We start from the raw sequence: 21,890 nt of genomic DNA on the forward strand, positions 1-21,890 counted from the left end.
CCAAAAAAAATTATGCTATCTTGTCAAACAATTTGGACTCTTTATCTTTGAAACTTAATATTTCTAACCGCTATAAGTAGCTTCTACATTTCTTACACTCTTTTTACAAGTTATAACAGCTAGAAGTGTGTTATTCCTCCTTTATTTTTCTACACAGAACATATCCAAAATGGTTAAAGAATGCAAGAAAAGTAAGGACATGGATTATTTTGAGAAAGTTCCTGAATAAAACAAAGTTAGGATTATTTTCAAAAAGTGTTTGAAAGTTGAGAAGTTGGGTTAGTGTTAATTACTAATATTGCATGGGATAACTTTTCCATTTAACGAATGGATGATAAACAAATTATAATGAGTCATAATTGATTTTACTACTTTTAAAATGTAATTTTTGGTTGTAATTTAAATTTTGGACCAGTGTATTGCAACTTTTAACTAATTTATCTTGTTTTTTTTTTTGAATGATTTCGAACCCACGTGAGTCAATTCCTGAATCCGCCACTGGTTGGAGTTAGTAATCTCTAAGTAATTGCTACTTGAGAAGAAGCAAAGTTGACTTTGTCTAATAAGTTAGAGCTTTTTACTACTGTCGTTTTTAAATGGTTGCACTATTTCGTATCTTTATGTTTTTCGATGCATGGCGAGTTGGTGTTGGTGACCGTCCTCTAATTAGATCCAATATGATTATGTATTTCTTAAAATATAAGTCACCAATTCACCAAAGATAATCAAAATCTATGATGAACATATACAAAATTAGAAATGGTGCAATTTTATTTGTTTCTAAATAGAGGAAATACATTGCTAGAATGTTATGTTTGATAAAGAATTATTGTCTCGTATTGTAAGGGCTATTATATATGTTCGACTTTAGAAGGTGGCATTATGAATAAAAGAGACTTATCCAACAATGTGCTGCAATTTTACTGCTTTTTTGTCAAAAATAAATATTATATTATTGACTTTGATGGTAATCAAGTGTTTTATTTGTTTTAAAGGTGGAAATGGGGAAAAAAAGCTTGGAAAACACTAATTAAAAGAGGTTTACTAGATAAATTACAATTATATAACAATACCCAAATGTAAAACACGCAATTTTATATTGGGACTGTATGGGAGTCACTAACAACCACCCGACATGATCTGCCTTGTCAGTATACTAACATGCTAAGCAATAAGGTGAAAACATGTCAGATCGTCAAAGTCCGGACATGCATGGTGATACTAGGTCCTTGATACGACATGTACAATTCCTTGACATGATGGTCGCCACGTTCAATAATAGATGTCGACTGTCGTCATAGCACAACAACACCTTGCCATGACGACCGACAACCCCTTGGCATGATGGTTGTCATGTTCAGTAATGGTCTAATAGATGTCGATTGTCGTTGTCAGCCGACAACACCTTTCCATGACAACCGGCAACACCTTGGCATGATGGTTGCCATGTTCAGTGCGTGATATATGTTGACGATCATAAAAGATATGTAGATCAATATAATAAGTATATCATAGTTGGTGCCGACAAGTAAAACCTTGTGGCATTGGCACGTAGATACGCATATATCGTACACGTGTAGTCGTGTACAAACGAGATCGAACAACAAGAAACTGACCTACATGGGCTATAAATAGACCCCCTTCATTATTCTAAAGGTGTTCACTACTTTTACTTCGTCTGCACTTTATCTTGTCGACCTTATATGATTTGCACATTGAAGTGGGTGTTCTCGACAACCCCCCGATGTCAGTCATCTTTGTTACTCGTGTAGGCGTTTGATAACTATTTGACCGCCAACTCCAGTAGACGTCAAGTCTTACCATCCCTCCGAAGGTTGTCCACCCTTGATGTCCCTGTTTCACACCGAAACAAAGACATTGCGGATACAAAGATTTAATTTTTTTAAAAAGAAAATTAAGAGAGGGACATAATTGAAAAGGGTGAAAATAAGTTGCATTATTGCGTAAAACACAGGTTAAATAGTTGTCATTTTGGTGTTTGTGCTTCTAATTTTGAGAGCCTTTGACTCGTGTAGCATTGGTCAAACCCTCAAGCTCTTGAATTTGACTCGTGATATAGTGTTTGAAAAAAAGGATGTAATGGGTAAGATTGCATGCATGTACTTTTCAGTTTTCAACTTGCAGGGTTAATTAAGGAAATGCAATGAATTTGTGTGGGTAATATACAGAAGAAGAATCATAGAATGTCGTAATGTGTAATAAACAAGTCCAGTGTATGGCCAGCAGAAAAGTAAATCGGACGATGCTACAAAGCCTACAATGACGAAGAAATGTTATTTTTTAAAAAAAATAAAAATTGACACTACTTTCAGAATCAATGTACTGACATGTACCTTTGAACTTTTAAGGGATTTCTGTAAAGACATCAATAGGCTTTGAATTTTGATGTTTATTAAGCGACCCAACAGGATATTTTTCCACTTGGGAAATGACAGCCTTGAAAAAGCTTGTGTAACTAGATGCTTTACTATAATAGGTTACAAGTAGACCTAGGCATGAGTCGGGGCAGGCCTGTTCACGAGCTTGGCGAAATGACAGGCCGGGCTTGAGCCCGTCAGTGCGGGCCGTGCCGAAGCTGAGCCTAAAATTTTTAGATTTTTTCCACGGTCCGGCCTAGACCTGCGGGTCGGACTCGTGCCTCCTGTGGGCCTAGTTTTTTTAGATTTTTGACAGTTTTAGGCTAAAAACAAAGAAAAGGAGCATTGGGCCCGTGGGCCATCTAGACGGGCTCGTGTCTGTGCGGATCTGAAATAAAATTTCTTGACCGTGACAGGCCGAAGTAGAAGACAACAATCCGAGTCCAAACTGTGTCGGGCTAGCACGCGGGCCGGGCCAAGCCGACCTGCGTGCTAGCCCGACCCATACCTACCTCTAGTTACAGCTTAGAACTTACAACTTTACCAAGTTGTAATACATTACTAGTTTAACTTACAACTTACACTTACAATGATCCATCATACTCGACTTGACTCGACTCATCTAGCTGGGATTCAACTTCATAGCATCAAGGTTAGAAGTTCAAATCCTACTAAGTGAGGAGCACTTAGAGGAGGACGCCATTATAATCCTTCCTCCTTAATTCCAAGTGTCCGAGCCTCTGCACATGGATTGAGCCTTGTGTGAGGTCAATTCATAGGCTATTCACCTTACCAATAATAATAAAAAAGTAGCTAAAGTATATAATTAGCTTGGCTCAATTCTAGTTTGATTTGAAGATATTTAACTATGAGATATAAACGAGTTTAGTCAAATAACACGTAAATTAACTGTGGACAATTGATGGAAAACTTGAAATTCATGTTTGTAAACTTAAACTTAGATGTATTATTCTTATAAAAATATGTGGTTATCATATGAAATTTTGTTAGATTTGAATGTACTATTTGATGAATATATTTGTAATACGTAACTTGAGATTTTGGCAGTTTAAGGTGCTCATTGATCTTCAATTAAAGAAATAGATGGATTAATTTAGCTTTAAGATATTTTAAATTGTTGTGGAAATAATTCTTCGGAAAATTACAAATTAATCAATATTCAAAATTTCTCAAATTTTATGGTTTCTTAGCAAAAATCATAAATTGTATATAGTTAGGCATAGTTGATATAACATTGAGTGGGATTCGGGTCAAGGACGTCTACACTTAGGGTTTGATTTTCGAGTTTCCATGAGATACAAATATTACATTCACGACTTTTTGATTTAAGGTAAGTTTAATTTAAGCTTAGTCAACTTGCATCATTAACACATCTGAAGTGACAATTTTCATAATCTTTAGTCACCTTAACTAGGGTTTCATGTATAATGAATTATTAACACTTGATATATGCTGGAAAATCTAGATAAAGTTAAATTTGATTAATTATATATATATATATATATATATATATATAGTTGAAGTAAGATTATCGAATTATTGAGAAGCTAAGGTGAGGTTGATTGGTAGAAATCCCACCTTGGAACTCGAGGTCTCAAGCTCGAACACTCATGGATTATGGGGCCTAAATTAGGTCAGCTCGTATACTTGAGAGTTGAGATAGGTGGATCCAAATTAGATTCAATATGTAACCGACAACAAAAAACTTTATTTAATTATCTTATAATATAGATTAAACCTTATCTTCCCCCAAAAATCTTTTACAAATTTCATGAACATAGTCAAGAGTTCAATAATAAAATACTACAACTTAACAATATAACCGAAATATAAATTAGATCGACCTGAACCTGATCCAACTAGACCGGATTGCCACCTATAGATACTTGTTCGCGAGCACCACACCAAGACGCGATCGTTATACAATGATATAATTCAATCCCAAAAAGTAGTCGACGACAATGCATGCAATCACCTAATAAAAAAAACAATAAGAGAATATTTCGCAATTCGATCAGAACTTATCACAACCATACACGGGACAAAGATTAATTAGACAACTTTGTCAGAAGAATATACAGTACTACTATAAATGTCCATTTGATACATGCCGCAGCCTGTAGGTACATGATGAACACTTATTTTCTCTCTAAAACCTTCACGGACAAATTCTGACTTGATCATCGAAGGAGTTTCCTCGCATCCCCGAGAGTAATTTACATTTGTTTCTTTGCAACTATACACTTGTTGTCGCCCACTCCACTCTAAACGGAATTACTTGAAGACTGTCACCTGTTTCACAACCCGAACAAATGTATTATCCACTAATAAAATATAGTTGTTTTTGTGGCTACAAGGTTCCCATTCATGTATCTAACTTATCTTCCCAACTTCCAAGCCTCGTTTCATTGCACAATTCAATCCTGGACTTGCCATATTTTATGCATACGTACAAAACTTTATTGTAAGCTCCAGCATTTTACGCATGCAAGTTGTTACTCTCAATCTCTCGTTCTCTATGTTTTATGCATTGAAGCTATAGCTTAATGACAAAATGATTATGGAAAAGTTAAATTGAGTTAGTAGGCAACTAAGTAGGTCCACCTTCACTTACATTATTTATACGAATGACAACTACAATTTGCTTTGCCAAATGTAGAAAACGCTTGCACAACTAGCACCACACGCACCCAGATAAGATCCTTCCCTTTTAAACGTCCACTTGATCATGATCTTACCATCCACTTGATCATGACCTTTAATCATCCGATCCATATCAATATAGTTTATTTCTTTACCAAAAGAAAAAAAATATCAAGCGGGATTTTGTTTTTGTCAGATAACAACTCATCTTATATTATATTAGGTTATATATATGCAACTACTATTAGTACCATAGTTTATGTAAAGCAACAATTTATTTAGTAATAATCCTGCTAACCTCACAAAAGAAAAAATTGAATTTTGCTACATGATCAAGATGTCGTGTCTAGCTTTGGTGGTCCTCAATCAATTATAGGTTGTTAAACGATGTCCTAGAATTTCCTAGTAACACCCTACATATGTATAATATTGTATTTTCTTATTTTCAGATTTTCTCCCCTTCTTCATTTACTTTTCTTCTCATCTTTCTTCCACATCACCACCGAACATCGGTGCCGACACACCACCGCCGCCGCCACACTGCTACCCCCAACACCACCACTGCCACACTACTACCCCCAACACATCACCACCGCCACACTGCTACCCCGACACACCACCACCGCCATACCCTCACCATCGTACCCCTACCATATTATTACATGAGATCCTTTTATTTTCTTTCTCTATCTCTCTTCTATCCAAATATTATTTAAGAATCCGTAATTCTAATAACTAAATTGAAATAGAGAAAGTATATAGATTTCTCCATTTACCTCCTCCACTCCCTCACTTATAATGTGGCCGAACCAACACTTGCGAGGCAATTAAAGATTGTAACTTGTAAGTGATTATTTGCACCCTCTTTGTTGTGGAGATTAATATCACATCAATTGACATAATCATAAAGACAATGTCAAATTAAAATATGTATATAGTGTATCATTCAATGTATTAATTCATTGGATGAAATCACACTTGTAGTTAGTGGATATCAACTATTAAATCCAAAGCCAAAAAAGAAGATTATGCATGGTTACTTAGCAAAACATTCAATGTACTTTGCCTTGATTATACAATATAATCCGCGTTTAAAATAACTCCAAAGGACTTAATTAATTGTTTAAGCGTAGAGGTATATAGTAGTAGGGTGTTGCCGCGTGTTTTACCGGGCATGTCTTGTCATAAGATGACGATTATCATGTACTATTGACTAATTAAGTAGACTAATAATATGTGGATCAGGCTTTTAGTTATTTTTTTTATATAATTTAATTGATAATTAGTGGAGTAAGCTGATGACTACGACTTGGATATGAAACTTGTATATTAATAATTTCAACTTTCAAAGAGGCAAATTACCTATCAATTTTTTTCTATTAGGAAAGATAATTGATTCGATCACTAGTCCCTGTTAGACTATTAGTATGTAAGGCACACCAGTTAAATGACTTATCAATGGGCATCTCTTTTTTTTTTGATAAGCTCGGTTTCTTTTATTAATATTGGAAGCAAGGCCTAAGAATTTAGGCTGCTTGATTGTTACAGGCTTTCGGGCAAATCAGACCAGCACATACCAACAACTGAGGGACAAACATGAGGGAGAGGGACCAGGACACTCGAACAAGAGCTACAACCATGCAATGAACTCGTCTCTACGAGAAAGCCCTTGCTTTGCCAAAGAGTCCGCCACCATGTTTGATTCCCGACCTTTAAAGACGATTTCAATGCCCTGACTTCTCACCATTGCTTCTCTAATATGATTTATGACAAAACTCAGATTCCACGGCCCACATGATACCCCATTACACCAGTTTACTGCGTTGCAAGAATCAGATTCCACGATAATTTTTGATTGAGAAATGCTTTCCATGGCTGAGGAGATTTTGATTGCTCTTTGAATGGCAAAAATTTCTGCATGGTTAATCTCCATGAAGGGGATAGGGCTTGAGAAAACGCAAAGAAACTTCCCATCATGATCCCTTAAAACTCCGCCAATTGCAGATTTGAGGCTAGTGATTTTCATGGAAGCATCCACGTTCCATTTCACCGACAAGATAGGAGGAGGGCACCATAGCCGAGGGACCTTTACGAGGGCTGCAGATGAGATCAGCGGCGATGGATTCCAATCAAGACACAAAGGAAATCTGAGAACCTCATTGGGCCCGTAGGGGAAGTCGTCCCCCCAGCCCTTGATCCACCAACATAGCCTCATAATGACAAGGTTTCGAAGTTGAAGAATGGAGCTTGAGACATTTTCGAAGCACCGCTTGTTTCGCTCATTCCATAACGTCCATAAAATGACGAAAAAACTTGCCCTCCACACTTTTTTACCAAACTCCCCACGCTTTGGGAAGGACCACTGATCAAGGGCCTCCCTTGGAGAGGAGGGAAAAGCCCAGGAGACATTCCAGACTTGAAGCCACCAGCTCCATAAAGCCGAGGCTGTTGTGCAATGTAAGAAAATATGGTCGCAAGATTCCTCCACTGAATTGCACATCGAGCACATGGAGTTTAAGGGCTCCACAATTGAGAGTCTAACTAGCTTATCCTTGGTGTTTAGCTTTCCATGAAGAGCCAGCCATGAGAAAATTTCTATTCGGGGGGGAACCAAACCTCGCCAAAGCCCAGGGAATACCGCAGATGGTTTGTTCAAGTCTGTTTTGGCGAGCTCGAGACAGTATGATTTTACAGAGAACCATCCATTTTTGTGAGAGGCCCAAATGAAAACATCATCATCATAAGAAGAGAGACAGACCTGAGATAAGATTTCAAGCAAGATTTGAAGTTCACATCGGTCTTGAGGACGAAGAGCACGATTCCAAGAGAAGGTCCATTTCCATGTCATCCCATCCCAAAAACAATTCGCAGCAATTGAGGAATTCTTTGCTGAACTTATGAGGAATAATCTTGGGCAAGTAATTTTGAGAGGGGCGTGACCCACCCATACATCGTGCCAAAAGAGAGAATTTTCCCCATTGCCAATCCTTTTACGGATGTTGTGCTGAAGGAGAGCTTTGGAAGGAGGGTGCTTCAAGAGGGCAGCGCATATATTTCTCCATGGCCCCCCTTTAGGTGGAATATTCAGGTCACTAATGCAAAAGTTATCTCCATATTTGTATTTTTCAAAGATCATGCTCCTCCATAGGGAGCTAGGCTCGCAAATAAAACGCCATACCCACTTGGCAAGAAGAGCCAAATTTTTGTGACGCAGGTTACTAAAGCCCAATCCGCCAAGTTGCTTGGGAAATTCAAGCATACTCCAAGCTGCCGGGGCCAACCACTTTCTCTCCAAGGATCCACTCCAAAAAAAATTCCGCTGGATTTGCTTAATTTTCTCAATTACCCCCAAAGGGGTGGGAAAAATTGACATATAATATAGAGGGAGGCTAGAGAGGGATGCTTTTATAAGCGTTGCTCGACCTCCTATTGAAAGCAAACTGCCTTTCCATGATGAGAGTTTTTCCCTCATTCGGTCAAGTATCGGCTCCCACAACGACGAGCGGGAGGAGTTTCCCCCAATGGGGAGACCCAAGTAAGTGAAGGGGAACGAACCGATTCGACATTGAAGAGATGATGAAGCTGTTTGCAGCCAATAGTTATCCACGTTTACCCCAAGGATGGAGCTTTTATGAAAGTTGACCTGGAGACCTGATGATAATTCGAAGAGGATGAGCACCTTTTTTATATTCATTAGAGACGGTATATCCGGAGGACAAAAGACAATGGTGTCATCAGCGTATTGTAGGTGTGAGATCTTTGATCCGTTTTTGCAAACTTCAATTCCATTCCAGAGATTCAAGGAAATAGCTTTGTGAAATAGTAAATTAAGAGGCTCCACTGCAATATTGAACAAAAAAGGGGAAAGGGGGTCCCCTTGACGGAGGCCCCTCTGGAGCTTAAACAATTTCGAAGGAGATCCATTTATTAATATGGAGGCAGCTGCTGATGTTATACAAGAGCGGATCCAACTCCTCCATTTAGGAGGAAACTTCATTTCTTCCATAACCCACCCAATGTAATTCCAAGACAGGCTATCAAAGGCCTTGTGAAAGTCGAGTTTCATTAACACTGCTTCGGATTTGCTCCTTTTACACGAATCAATTAACTCACTAGCGATTAGGGCCCCATCCAGTATTTGCCGGCCTTTTATGAATGATGATTGTTGCGGACCAATAAGACAATCAATTACCTTTTGGAGGCGCCTAGCAAGAAGTTTGGCGATAATTTTATACACCCACCCCACCATACTAATGGGGCGGAAGTCCTTGAAACCGCTTGGGATCTCGAGCTTGGGGATGAGAGCGATGAAGGCTGCATTACAGCCTCGTGGCAGCCTTGATGTCTCCCAAAAATCCTGGATGATTCCATATACATCATTCTTAATGACTTCCCAAGAGCTCTTGACAAATTTGAAATTAAAACCGTCAGGTCCCGGAGCTTTGGACCCGTCACATGAAGCAACTGCTTGGTCTATTTCCTCACAAGAGAACCTTTCCTCCAATTGTTGTCCCTGCACCAAGTTCAGTGTTTTGAAATCTAAGTTCGAGAAATAAGGCCTCTGACTATGCTCCTCTTTGAATATCGTGCTGAAAAAATTCACCGCTTCCGATTTTATCTCTTCGGGATCTTGGATGATCTGATTTCCAGATTTGATGACATCAATGCAATTCTTCCTCCTGCGCATGGAAGCTATTGTGTGGAAATAGCGGGTATTTTTATCCCCTTCACTAATCCATTTTGCTCTTGAGTTTTGCGCCCAATACGATTCTTTTCTTCGCAACCAATTCCATAATTCTACTTGCAATGAAGCTCTTGATGCTACTTCATCATTACTCAGGTTTCTATCGTTTGCTGCCATATCTATGTCACTGATTTTGCCTTCGAGGACCCCAATTTGATTATCAATTTTTCCAAATTCTGCCACATTCCATGCTCTAAGATTGCTCTTGACCAGCTTTAGTTTATCCATCATCGGAGCTCCATCCAAATTGGACCATGAATCTCTAATAATCTTGAGGCAATTAGAATCGGACAGCCAGCAATTAATGAATCGGAAGGGCTTAGGGCCCCAGTTTTTTTCACGAGATTGAACCAGCAGTGGGCAATGGTCTGAAATTGTTCGCTTCAAAAGAGTGACTTTCAGGGAGGGATAAGCCAACATCCAATCAGGGGACACAAATAATCGATCCAGTTTGCTCTTTGAATGACCGCGGAACCATGTGAATTTTCCGTTCGAGGCGGGGATTTCCATTACCTGCATATCCTGCAAAAACACTTTGAAATCATGTAACCCGTTAGAAGAAAAACTTCGACTTCCCCTATCACTAGGATCAAGTATTTCATTGTAATCCCCCAACAACAGACATGGCAATTGTGATGATCTCTGGAATTCACATAGCCTCTGCCAGACAGCTGCTCTATCCTCAATCAAGCATGGGCAATATATATTGATGAGAGAACAATTGAGACCAATGGATGATATACTTCCAGATATAGCAATCCAATGTTTATCCCAGGAAGTGGATTCCATTTGGAAAAAAGTAGAGTCCCAAAGAGATAGGATTCCACCTGAGTTTCCATGAGAGGGACTTGAAGCCCATTTGACTTGGGAGTCTTTCCAGATGGAATTTATAATTTTTGCGCTAAAATTTTCAATTTTCGTTTCTTGCACGAAAACAAAGTGCGGGTGATACTTATTTATCAGACTCCGGATCGAGCCCCTCTTGATCTTGGCACTAAGGCCACGAATGTTCCATGATATCACAATCATAATGATATATTTTCAAGGGATGAGAGATGAAGTTCAATTGGTGGATAACCAATCTGAACATTGCCTTTTTAGAATGGCATCAATCCTTAAACGAAGGGATTCGGTGGGCCCATCAAAGCGAAGGCCAATTTGGCTGGCTAAGTTGAGGATATCAGATGCGTTTAGTGATATGGAAGGAGATGGGGGAGGAGGTTGGAGAGAGTGGGAGGTGTTGGATGAAGGTCTTGCTGGGTTTTTCTTGTTAAGTTGGGCTTTGAATTTGGCTTTTTTTGCCCTTTTAGCAGCGTGAGAAATTTTTAGGTTTAAAGGAATTTCCTTCTCAAATCCCGGAGGGAAAAGGGGCCCTGAGGAGAATGAGTTAGATGATAAGGTTTTTTTTTGTCTGGAAAGCGGCCCAAATCTATTGGAGACCGAAATTGGAGATGAGATTCCCTGCTTTGGGCTGGGAACATTCATGACAGGTATACACTGGCCCTTGGATGGGGATTGGCCCACTAGTATATAGGATTTATTATTTTGAGAGGCTCTACTGTGGGCAGGTACGAGGTTAGGTCTGTCAGGAGAAAGTGAAAGGTTTTTTTCTGACGTGGCAGGAATGTTGGGAAGAGGGGGATTTAGGTTCCTAGTAGATACATGGGCTACTGGAGAGGATTTAATTTCTATGTTGTTGGGAAATGACTGCTCAAGGTAATTATTAATTGAATCTTCTTGGGGAGTGTGTGGAATGGGAGGGGTTTTTTCCTTGACAGGGGAGAGGTTAGGTGTTTCACACGCGCCATCAACATTTTCATTGGGGGAGAGATTGATAGGTGGGGGTTTTGCAGGCTGAGAACTGCTCTTTGCGAAGTACAGGTCTTCGGAGACGCAGATATTATGCATTTTGTCATCAACTTCAATTACCATCTTGCAGTTGATTGAGAAGAGACAATCAGAGATGACAGTGACTTTACCATATTCAAAAGATGAGTAATCGACCGAGGTCACCCTTCCGAAAATACATCCAACGTTGTAAAAATTTACGTATCCCCAGCTATGTAGAGGCATACCATAAATCCTTAAATGAGTTTCACGCCATTTCGCCGAGCTCATACTGTTAACATTTCGAACATCAATGAACCATTTGTTAAGCCATTCGCATTCAACCATGGCTTTTTTGTCTTCTTCAGTTTCAAAGGTTACCAAATGTAACAATCCTCCAAGAGGCTTTATGGATAGGCATGTAACACCTTCCATAAGAATTCGATCGAGAATACAATTGGAAGATAAAGAGGATTGGGCAGTAGCTATCACACTTCTATTTAGCAACTCATCCATGTCCGAGTTTTTTGATCCTTTTAGGGTTATAAATTCCTCATTCTCCATGGTACAAACATATAGTTCATCTCTGATTTTTTCTGTATCTTCGCCAAGAATGCGAGAGCTTACCTTTCTAACCATCGTTGGTTCAAATTTGAAACAAACCGGCTGAGGTTCAGGTTCCAAAGGGGGGATTTTATGGTTTTTTGGAGTTGTGTTATGGGTTGTGGGGTTTGATTTTGCAGGGAGAGGATTTGGGAAGGGTGGATCAGGTTCAATGTGGGTGGAGGGGTTGGTTTGTGTCTGTTGGTTCATGCTAGTATGGGAGGGATGGTTGAGGCAAGCTTCTTTGTAGGATCTTTTATCCCTTTCGTAGTTCATAATCGGTTTCTTTGTGGTTTTACGGCTAGGTTGATTCTGGGTTGTTGGTGAAATTTTTCGTAATGGATTAGGGGATTGATTGTTCATATCATGTTTTGCAGGGTAGACTCGAATTCTAAACCTCCCAATCCTTCTATCATTTTCACCCTTTACTGCACGCTCAAATGATGATATAGCGTAGAATTTGATGAAAGCATACCTGTATTCTCTGTTTTGTTGAAACTTGCTGGGTATAGAGATGCTGGCAATTTCACCATAACCAGCAAATATGTGAGCTAGGTCTCGTTGCTCAATGTCAAGAGGTAGAAAATTGACGAAGCATGTTCTCACAGCAGAGGTATTTGATACCTTTGATCTTCTTCTTGCCATAATCCAGGGGTTGGGGTTTCTCTCTCTATCACTTCTTTCTCCCTCTCTCTCTCTAGACTCCATCACTTTTTTTAGTTAAGCTTTTATCAATGGGCATCTCTTAAATGGGATAGATGTAGTGCAGACATGAAAAACCATGTAAGGGGTGGGTTATGTTTTTTTTAATAATAAGAAAAAGAACCTTGTTGATACCTCAATTTGCACAAAATTTTTGGTCTAACATTTGCGAGCCAAATAATTGAGAGTTAGGGGCTGGAGGGGAAGGTAAGGGGAATCCCTACTCCCAAATACTGCAAACAGTTGGAAGGATGTCAGAGCCTTAGGGTCAACTCAACCAAAAGTTTAAGTTTAAGTTTAAGTTGTAGTCCCAAAATATAGTTTTATATTCTATTACGCTCCCTTGTAATAGAAAAGAGGGGTGACTGAAATTTGAACATGTGACTTTTATGTCATACTGGCTCTGATACCATATCAAATGTCTAATTCAACTAAAAGATTAAATTGATGGTTGGAGTCCTAGTAATAATTTTATATTTTATCAAAGGAATCCGCCTTGTGACATTCTTATTGTTTTTTAACGCCGTGTTTAGTCGAATCCAATTATTTTTCGAAATCTTTTCGTTGTTTCGCAACTTTCACATCAAATGATAAAACTGTTCTAAAAAAAATTCTAAGTTCCACAAAGATACTTTCCCTTCAATTATACTCTATAAGAAGTTTGTCATACTTTATTTTATTCTTCATTTGGTAAATATTTTTCTAATTTTACCCTAGCTACTTGCTCTACTTGTTCGACATTCCATATTATCTTATATATAATTGCATTCTTTCTCCAAATTTTAATGTATAGAAAAAGATCAATTTTCGCACACTCTTTTAACCACATCTTTGTTTTTGCTGATATATTAGATGTAAAAGTCAGTATATTCGTAATTTTTTCATTAATTATAAAATAGAGGGAGTAAACAATTATAATATGTCTAGATGTAAAAGAAACTCAATCGTTATTTCGGTTTGTCCTATATTTTAAAATTTTAAAGTAGAAATGTAAAAGAAAATTAATTATAACCTATCAAACTTTTAAATTGTTTGTCGAGAGTAGAAATAAAAAAAGTCGACTTTTTACATTTTCTCCTATACGAAAAAGTGCAATTTTGAAGTATATTATTATTGTCAAACCAATTACTCTATCTTTTCCAATTTGAGAACAACTTCCAAGTTTCACCTCCTCTATGTTTTAATTAATGTCAACAAAAGAGGCAATACACATACCTTTACTCAGAGATTTTTCATAATTCATAATGTATCATTTACATCATCACATAGACACATATCACATATGATGAAATTGTTCAAGATGATTGAGCCAATTCTTTAGACAACAATGGCCAATGTACAATGAACATGAAATAAATGCATGGCATGAATATAGCAGCATCATTAAAAGATTTAAAAATAATAAAAAGCTTATGATTTTGTGGGCCCCTAACGTAGTAGGGTATGGGCAGAAAAGCAAGAATGACATGTGAGTTGGAAGGATAGAAGGGAAAACAATTTTAGCCAGGATCACAGAATCTGTGTTATTGACGAATTTCTGACTCATCTTTAAGAATCCGTTTTAAACAATTCTTTCTATTATTCAATTTATTCCAAATTGTTGAAGATAAAAGAAGCTAAATTCATGGCATTTCTTGGAGTTTTTAGTTTCGTTTGATTACCTACCCAGCTACCCTGATTTTATATTTTTTTCACAGATCTCATTGATCACGAAACAATCACACAGTGCAAAAGCTTTTTTTGTAGGTTGTTGAATATAGATGTGTATAAGAGATGGTGGTGTGGGAATTAATCTACTTCCTCCGTTCCAATTTAGTTATTACGCTTTTAGTTTAGGTAATAACTTTTCCCTATCTTTCTCGTATTATATTTTTTTGATAAGTTGCGAATCCCATTTCATTAAATCACAATGGATGTGGCCTCTACTTAAAATAGGGTATTTCCCCACTAGGTGGGTGAAGTTTTATCTCTCTCCTATCATATGAGAGTATGAGTTTTGTTTTCTTTTTCTATCTCTTTAATGTCCAAAAATTGCTTAGCAGTCCGTGATTTTAAAAGTGTCACAACTAAATTGAAACGGAGGAAGTAATAAGTTTTTAATTTGTATGTAGATAGTCTTATACCCATGTTCATGTAATTTTAATTAAGCGCTTGAATGCTAAGAACTCGGTAGCAATAGTAAGTAATAGTATTAGGGATGGCAATCTAATCCGGATCCGATCCCTAGTACGGTCTGATCTGAAGGAAAAAAAATCCGAGCTCAATTCGACAAAAAATAATCCGATCCCAACTCCGTTTAAAAACTCCGACTCGAAGTCGGATCCCATAAAAAATCAGACATCCGAATTCGACTCCAACTTTAAGGCAATTAATCCTTTTTTAGTTTATATTAATGTATTATGTATGTATTATTTGACTCTGACTTTAAGTCAATTGTATCATTGAAGATTTTTCCATTGAAGAAATGATTGTTAAAATAATAGTAATGTTCAGATTTTTTTTTTTTGCCCGCCTTTCAGGAATCCCGTGGTAAAATGAATTTCCTTGGACTGCCCTCGTATAGGGTCACTCACCCAGAGGCCCAAAAGCCCCAAACCCCCTCTCCCAATGTTTAGATTATTTGTACTATATATATATATATATATATATATATATATATATATATATATATATATATATATATATATATATATATATATATATATATATATATATGTTTAAGTTCATATGAGAACCACCCTTATGGTGAGAACCGTGAGAACCACTCATTTTTCCTCATTTTACAAAGATTTTGATCATTTCATAATATTTTTGCTCATTTTTTGTTTCACTTATTTTATGGTTTTGCTCATTTAAGAATTTTATGCTCATTTATCAACGTTTTTCTCATTTTACGTTTTGCTCATTTTACTTTTTTTTTCATTGAACTTTTTATCCTCATTTTACGTTTTTCTTCTTTTACATTTTTGTTCATTTTACGTTTTTGATAATTTAATGTTTTCTACTCATTTTATGTTTATGCTCATTTGTTACTTTTTTTTTGCTCATTTTAGGAAGTTTTTGCTCATTTTAAGTGGTTCTCACGGTTCTCACCATAAGAGGGTTCTCATTAGAACCCAACCCTATATATATATATATATATATATATATATATATATATATATATATATATATATATATATGTATATATATATATATATATATATATATATATATATATATATATATATATATATATGATTTCCATATGATTATTCAAAAAAAATAGTAATAATTATATTATCTGTATTAGAAAATATTTTCTATTAAAAAAATTGGGGGCGAAATAAAAAGTCGGATCGGAGTCTGATGTTAGGACTTAAGTCTGATTGGATTTCGATTTTTGAAGTCAGACTCAGATTTAAAATTCGACTTTTTATATGGTCGGAGTCGGATTATGCATAATCCGGTCTAAGTCCAACCCATTATTGTCATCCCTAGATAGTATTAATGGATGATAAAAATTGATAAAAAATTGTACATGTTTTGAGATGAATTTATTTTACCAGCAACTCTGTTATGAGAGATGTGAAACTACACATAAGATCTTTATTATTGCTTACTAAATGGATCATTAATGATACATCAACAAGAATTTGAAAAATTAAAAAATACTATAATAATGAGGGGATATAAATTTGATTTTTTTTAAGAAGAAAGTTATGGTCTACATTAGGGATCAAGGAAGTGATAAAAAGATAAGAAGAATTGACTACTCTCAATATGACAAAATATTTTTCAAAATTGGACCTTAAGAGTTATTTTAATGACATATTGTTGCATAAGATTTCAAAAATGTCACATCTTCACAAATTCATTTTAATGTACTACCTCCGTTTTCTATTATTTGCAATGATTAGACATTTTTTCCTCTCTACTTTATGTCAAATCGTTGCACATAATAAAAAACGGAGGTAGTACTACAAACTAACAGTTATGAGATTTTCTGAATACAGTTTGATCAAACAAGAATACTATAGACACAAGGGAATCATCTAGTCCATTTAAACTTCTCTTAGGAACAGAATTTTTCATGTTTAGGTCTACAAAGAGAAAGCAGTTAACAAGATTATGATTGTTGTTACAACAAAATCTATCAAATAAATGTATGATTTGTAAAGTACATTTTGCAACGCACTTAATTAAACTTTTGTGTTTAACAACACCCAAAATATACCACTACACTTTCATGAAACAACAGAAGTGAAAACAAAATGTAGGGAGCACAAAGCATTCATGGGTAGTATACTACTAAATTAGCTGTGCTAAATAACATCTGTACATGGGTTAATTATAGGATTTTTGTTCTCTAAACTTCTAATAATTCCGCAATTTGAAGGATTGAATATTGAGATATTGAAAATGTTATCTACAGTTTATCTTTCAGTCATATAGTCCTTCCTGCTCCCATACATCAACTAGAAATTCTACCATTTCCTGCATTTCCAAGTACAGTAAAAAGTAAGCACCGGGTGATCGACACATTGTAGCAATAGAAAAAGTGAACAAGAGCTGATCAAGTATGCCATGCCCAGGTTAGGAAGCAAATTATTGGCTCGAACTGTAGACTGTTTTGGTCTTCGGCTCGGCTGGCCCTGACACAATGGACTGACAACAATGTCTGCAGTCCGGTCCATGATCAGCTCTGAGAATATTAATCAATTCAAAGGAACTTACTGATAATGGGATGGGTCGCCTGAATCGCTCCCTGGAGCTGAGCAAGCTGTCATACGTAGCATTTAGACTGTGAAACATGCGTTTTTATGATGGTAAGATATTATACACAAGAATGTCAAAGACTGAACATAGCAGCTCTAGAAGCAGGGAAAGTTTTTAGGAGGAAAAAGACTATTTACAAAACATGCTCTGCAGAGTGCAGAGAACTCATGCCCCTTCTTTTTGTTCTCCACGGAATATATATTCTGTAAATAGCCGAACTCTTTTAGGAGGGATGTCTGATCACTGGACCAGGGATAGTTTTTCGGCATTGTAAATATGAATTTAGATGGATCAGTTACATGTTATGCTCTCCTAGAATCTCATCATCCGTTCTTTAACGAGTCACTCAATAGAGTAACAGTATGACATATGTTACTGTTGAGTCCTTTAGAAGAACTGAACACATGTATGAGTAGTCGAGTACATATGTTAAGACAACCATTTTTCGCTGAAGTTTGTATGTTTCTGGTTCAGAAAGCAGTGTATTTTTTACTGAAATTAAGTATCAAACATTTGAAGTTAATACTTAAGATGAAAAGAGTCTTCAGTAACACAAACTATTTAAGTTTCTTGGAAAAATGAGGTCATGAATATAACATTTTCCCATAGCCTCGTTTTTGTTTGGAAAAAGAGTAGATTGTGATTATTATTCGCAGTCTTGATGTATAAAATGAAACAAAAGGAAGTAACATCTAAGCATATATGACTAAGATAAGTGACACATATCATGGGCCTTGATTAGAAAGGTAAATGACCTGATTGTAGGTCCAAGGGCTTGATGAGCTTCATTTGACTTTGTAGCTGCTATCCACTGAATACGGTTTTGAGTCCAGAGAAGAAGACCTATACCCACATAAATTTATCAAAAATCAAGTTTCGATTATAAGAATCATGAATATAACAGTTAATAAAGAAAGTGGTTCCCAACTTCCCATAAGGTGTGATGAGAAAGGCTACATATCTGTATTATACATATATAAATGAGAAACAGAAAAACAGTGACCACGCGAAGTTACAAAATGCCCGCATAGACTCCTATCTCTAACATCTTCAAATAAGAACATAAAGAAAATCCAGTAGTGAAAAGTCGAATCTATAAACTTGCCATGATTTACGAAGTCATTATGGGAGTTCATGCTTGCTGATCCTAGATCAGAATGAAAGCTGACGTTTGATGTACTAATCGAAGAAATGCTTCGTTGTGATAGACCAATTGGGTTGTCTATATCGCCAGTGCTGGTGCCCCAAAAGTCATCTGATAAGCTGACTTTCTCCACCACCTGTCCCTGGCATTGTAGTCCCTTAGGTGCATGATCATCTACAGAAGGAGCATGTTTTGGTTTTGAACAGCTTCCCAAACAGCTACTGCTCTGTCACAACACAGATTCATGAATATGTACAGACACATTAAGCACATAATGGCAGAGAGTAAGCAATCTAGATATAAGATTTTACTCCAAGGTACATGACAATAAAGTCGTGAGAATCAAGTGACATTTCAATACAATGCGATTTCAATAGAATGCATCATTACGGCTCTGTTTGGTTGAACACAAAACATTTTCCAAGGAAAAACACAATCGTATATTAGTTTTCCGTTGTTTGGTTCCTTAGATGAAACGTTAGAAAGAAATAACTGAATGCAAAAGAAAAGGGGAGGATCTATGGAGGAAGGTGAAGACTAAGGAGGAATATGTGGCATTCCTTCCTTTAAGAAGGAAATTGTTTTGAGTACTATTTTCCAACCTTTACAAACCAAACAAAGGAAAATGATAAAACCTTTTTTCAGGGAAATGTTTCCGCCCAAACAAACACTCCTCAAGTCCAAATCAAAAGATAAAAATTGAATATAAGGTTACACATAAGTTTGAACTTGTACATTAAGTCCTCTCAGAATTACATGGATACTAATCAAGATCTCCAGTATTCTTAGAAACCAAAAACTGATAGGTTCCAGAAAAAGATTGCATCACCAGCAAAACCACATATGGAAGTTCCAGGGAAAACTGAATCACTAACATACTTAATTACTTGTCAAATAAAACACCATTGATTCTCAACACAATTGCATTGAGAGCTATTTCATTCTGATAATATTAGATTTCAAGCAAAATACCAGAGCCGTAAAAATAGAACACAAAAAAAACTCAAAACTGAAAACGGCACATGCAGGCAGCAAAAAAGAGATATGAAACTTAGGCTACTTTCTCTTCATCTTAACATGTTCGAGCCTCTTTTCTTTAAGATTTCATCTGGTCCAGAATCTTTCTGGTTTAATCTGGTCTAGTCTGAATTATCATGATTTGGATTTTTCTTATCTGAATTTTTGGTGACAAGTTTTATAATATAACATCTAGTCTTGTTTGGTCTACTCCGATCTGATTACAGCAAGTTTACATCATAGTTCCTTCAGTGAATAGTAATCATAGGGATGTGATTATTCGGTGAAGTATCATACAAATCAAACACCATAAGCAGAGGATCAAACTGAAGGCATATATAAAGCGAGCACACTCATGCAAAACAATAAAAAGAAGTTTAAAATATCAACTCAACACACATAATCTAATGTAAATAACAAAAAAGAGTATCACAGATGTGGCTGAAAACAGAACATAACAAATGAACTACTAGCAGAAAAGGTACAGTGATTCTGAAGTTAATGCAGCAACAAAGCTCACTGGATTGCTGAGTTGGTGAAAGGAAGGGATTGATGTAAGGCAACAAAAGAACTTGTATGACACACATCGGATTAGAGCACTGCCCCTCCTCAGAAGTTCTTTTAACACATATGTCAAAGCTTTAATTCAAATACATAACCACAACTGAGCACTTCTGTGAGTAACATGACTTTAAGAAAGAATTATAGCCCTTTTAAGTTTGCATGTGTCAATAGTCATGACTCATGAACTAACCATTCTTTGTGCGCAACGAAAACAGCATGGAGGTTTATGTCTCTCACACTAGAAGACCAACAATCTAACAGTTGGGGGAAAAAAAGCTTTCTTGGACATGATCAACAGTTTTAAGCCTCAAAAGCAATCATAACCATAAAAATAAACATCCACAATCATCCTCATCATGAGGATGTCAACTAGCTTAGTTGGTAAAGTCTTGTGAAGGCCATACCACAGCCTTGGGATCGAATCCTTCCCCTATGTGGCTCTGCATACACCTAAGAAAAAAAATACAATCTTCCTCATCATCAATAATGATCATCCTTGGGTTCAGTATATATATGACTGCACAAGTACTAGTCGACGTCTATCCAATTGTCAATTAATTCGATTTTGGATTTCGATCAGCACTAAAAGCGTATACAAGCAACACCATGACGCTTTCATGGATTAAATCACAAGTACTTACAAGGGGCAATCTTTTATCTTTCACATTGACACAATCACAATGCAGTAGTTAGTAAATTTCACTCATTTTGGTTTTGCTTACATGTGAATAGTGATATTTGGCAGATTTGATTATCTTGAATGCTTTCCATCACAAATCTCACTCCAACTTACAGCATTCAATAGAGTAACCTTAGCCAATTGACTACCTCCATCACCAACAAATTTAAGTGAAAAACAGACAAAATGCTACTACAAATAATAATAATACTTGACATATGCAGTTATGCATCAGCAGTTGTGCCAATAGAAACTAGTCCAAAAAACAGTCCTTTCTAAATTCTAACAGTAAACCAACAAAACCCCACCTCCAAAATATATATAAAAAAAAGATCCAAAATGAAATACAACTCAAAAATTACCCAAAGAAGAATTTAGATTAAACCCACATCCTAAATATCATCCAAAAAAGGAAATATAACATTATAAAATACAGCAAAGAAATTACTAATTAATTCAGAAAAATAACTATAAAAATAATATAAAAGTTGTCAACTTTAACATCACAAAAATAAAAATTAGAAGGAAAAAGATGTCATACTCATACCCCATGCAAGCAAGGAAGCTGTTGATCCAAGAAGCAAAAGAATCATAAACAGTCATTGAAAAAACCCAGAAAAACCAATCAGTATTAAGTGGATGAATTGGATGAAGGGGTTTAAGAACAAAAGAAGTTGATTTTTGTTCTGATAATTTTCTGGGGATATTTTTTTTTGATATAATTGAGAATTGGGAAAGACAAAATTTTGATGATGACAGAAATTAAGAATCAATTGATTAAGAGCTGGGATGGATTATTATATTCTATGA

At 36.4% G+C, this 21,890-nt stretch overlaps 1 protein-coding gene and 1 long non-coding RNA gene across 6 annotated transcripts; both read right to left on the bottom strand.

Annotated features, from left to right (window-relative positions):
• Positions 1–4,105: 4,105 nt before the first annotated feature.
• LOC125492659 (uncharacterized) lies at positions 4,106–5,156 on the bottom strand. The gene is made up of 2 exons (XR_007269308.2): positions 5,014–5,156; positions 4,106–4,691 (listed from the first exon to the last, which is right to left on the bottom strand). It is a non-coding gene; the product is annotated as an uncharacterized LOC125492659 (long non-coding RNA).
• An 11,876-nt stretch (positions 5,157–17,032) lies between these two features.
• On the bottom strand, positions 17,033–21,890 carry LOC104902025 (uncharacterized). Of its 5 annotated transcripts, none has more exons than XM_048634578.2 (6): positions 21,622–21,890; positions 20,806–20,851; positions 18,782–19,046; positions 18,432–18,519; positions 17,635–17,680; positions 17,033–17,394 (listed from the first exon to the last, which is right to left on the bottom strand). In XM_048634578.2, the coding sequence occupies exons 1-6, from the start codon at positions 21,681–21,683 to the stop codon at positions 17,341–17,343; spliced, it is 561 nt and encodes a 186-aa protein (XP_048490535.1). In that variant the 5' UTR covers positions 21,684–21,890; the 3' UTR covers positions 17,033–17,340. The 5 variants fall into 5 exon arrangements, with proteins under 5 accessions (XP_048490535.1, XP_048490534.1, XP_010687978.2 ...); XM_048634577.2 differs by having other exon boundaries at positions 17,635–17,701; positions 21,622–21,885; XM_010689676.4 differs by having other exon boundaries at positions 17,635–17,701; positions 21,628–21,884.

This window comes from Beta vulgaris, chromosome 8 (assembly GCF_026745355.1).
Source record: "Beta vulgaris subsp. vulgaris cultivar EL10 chromosome 8, EL10.2, whole genome shotgun sequence".
NCBI classification, from domain to species: domain Eukaryota; kingdom Viridiplantae; phylum Streptophyta; class Magnoliopsida; order Caryophyllales; family Amaranthaceae; genus Beta; species Beta vulgaris.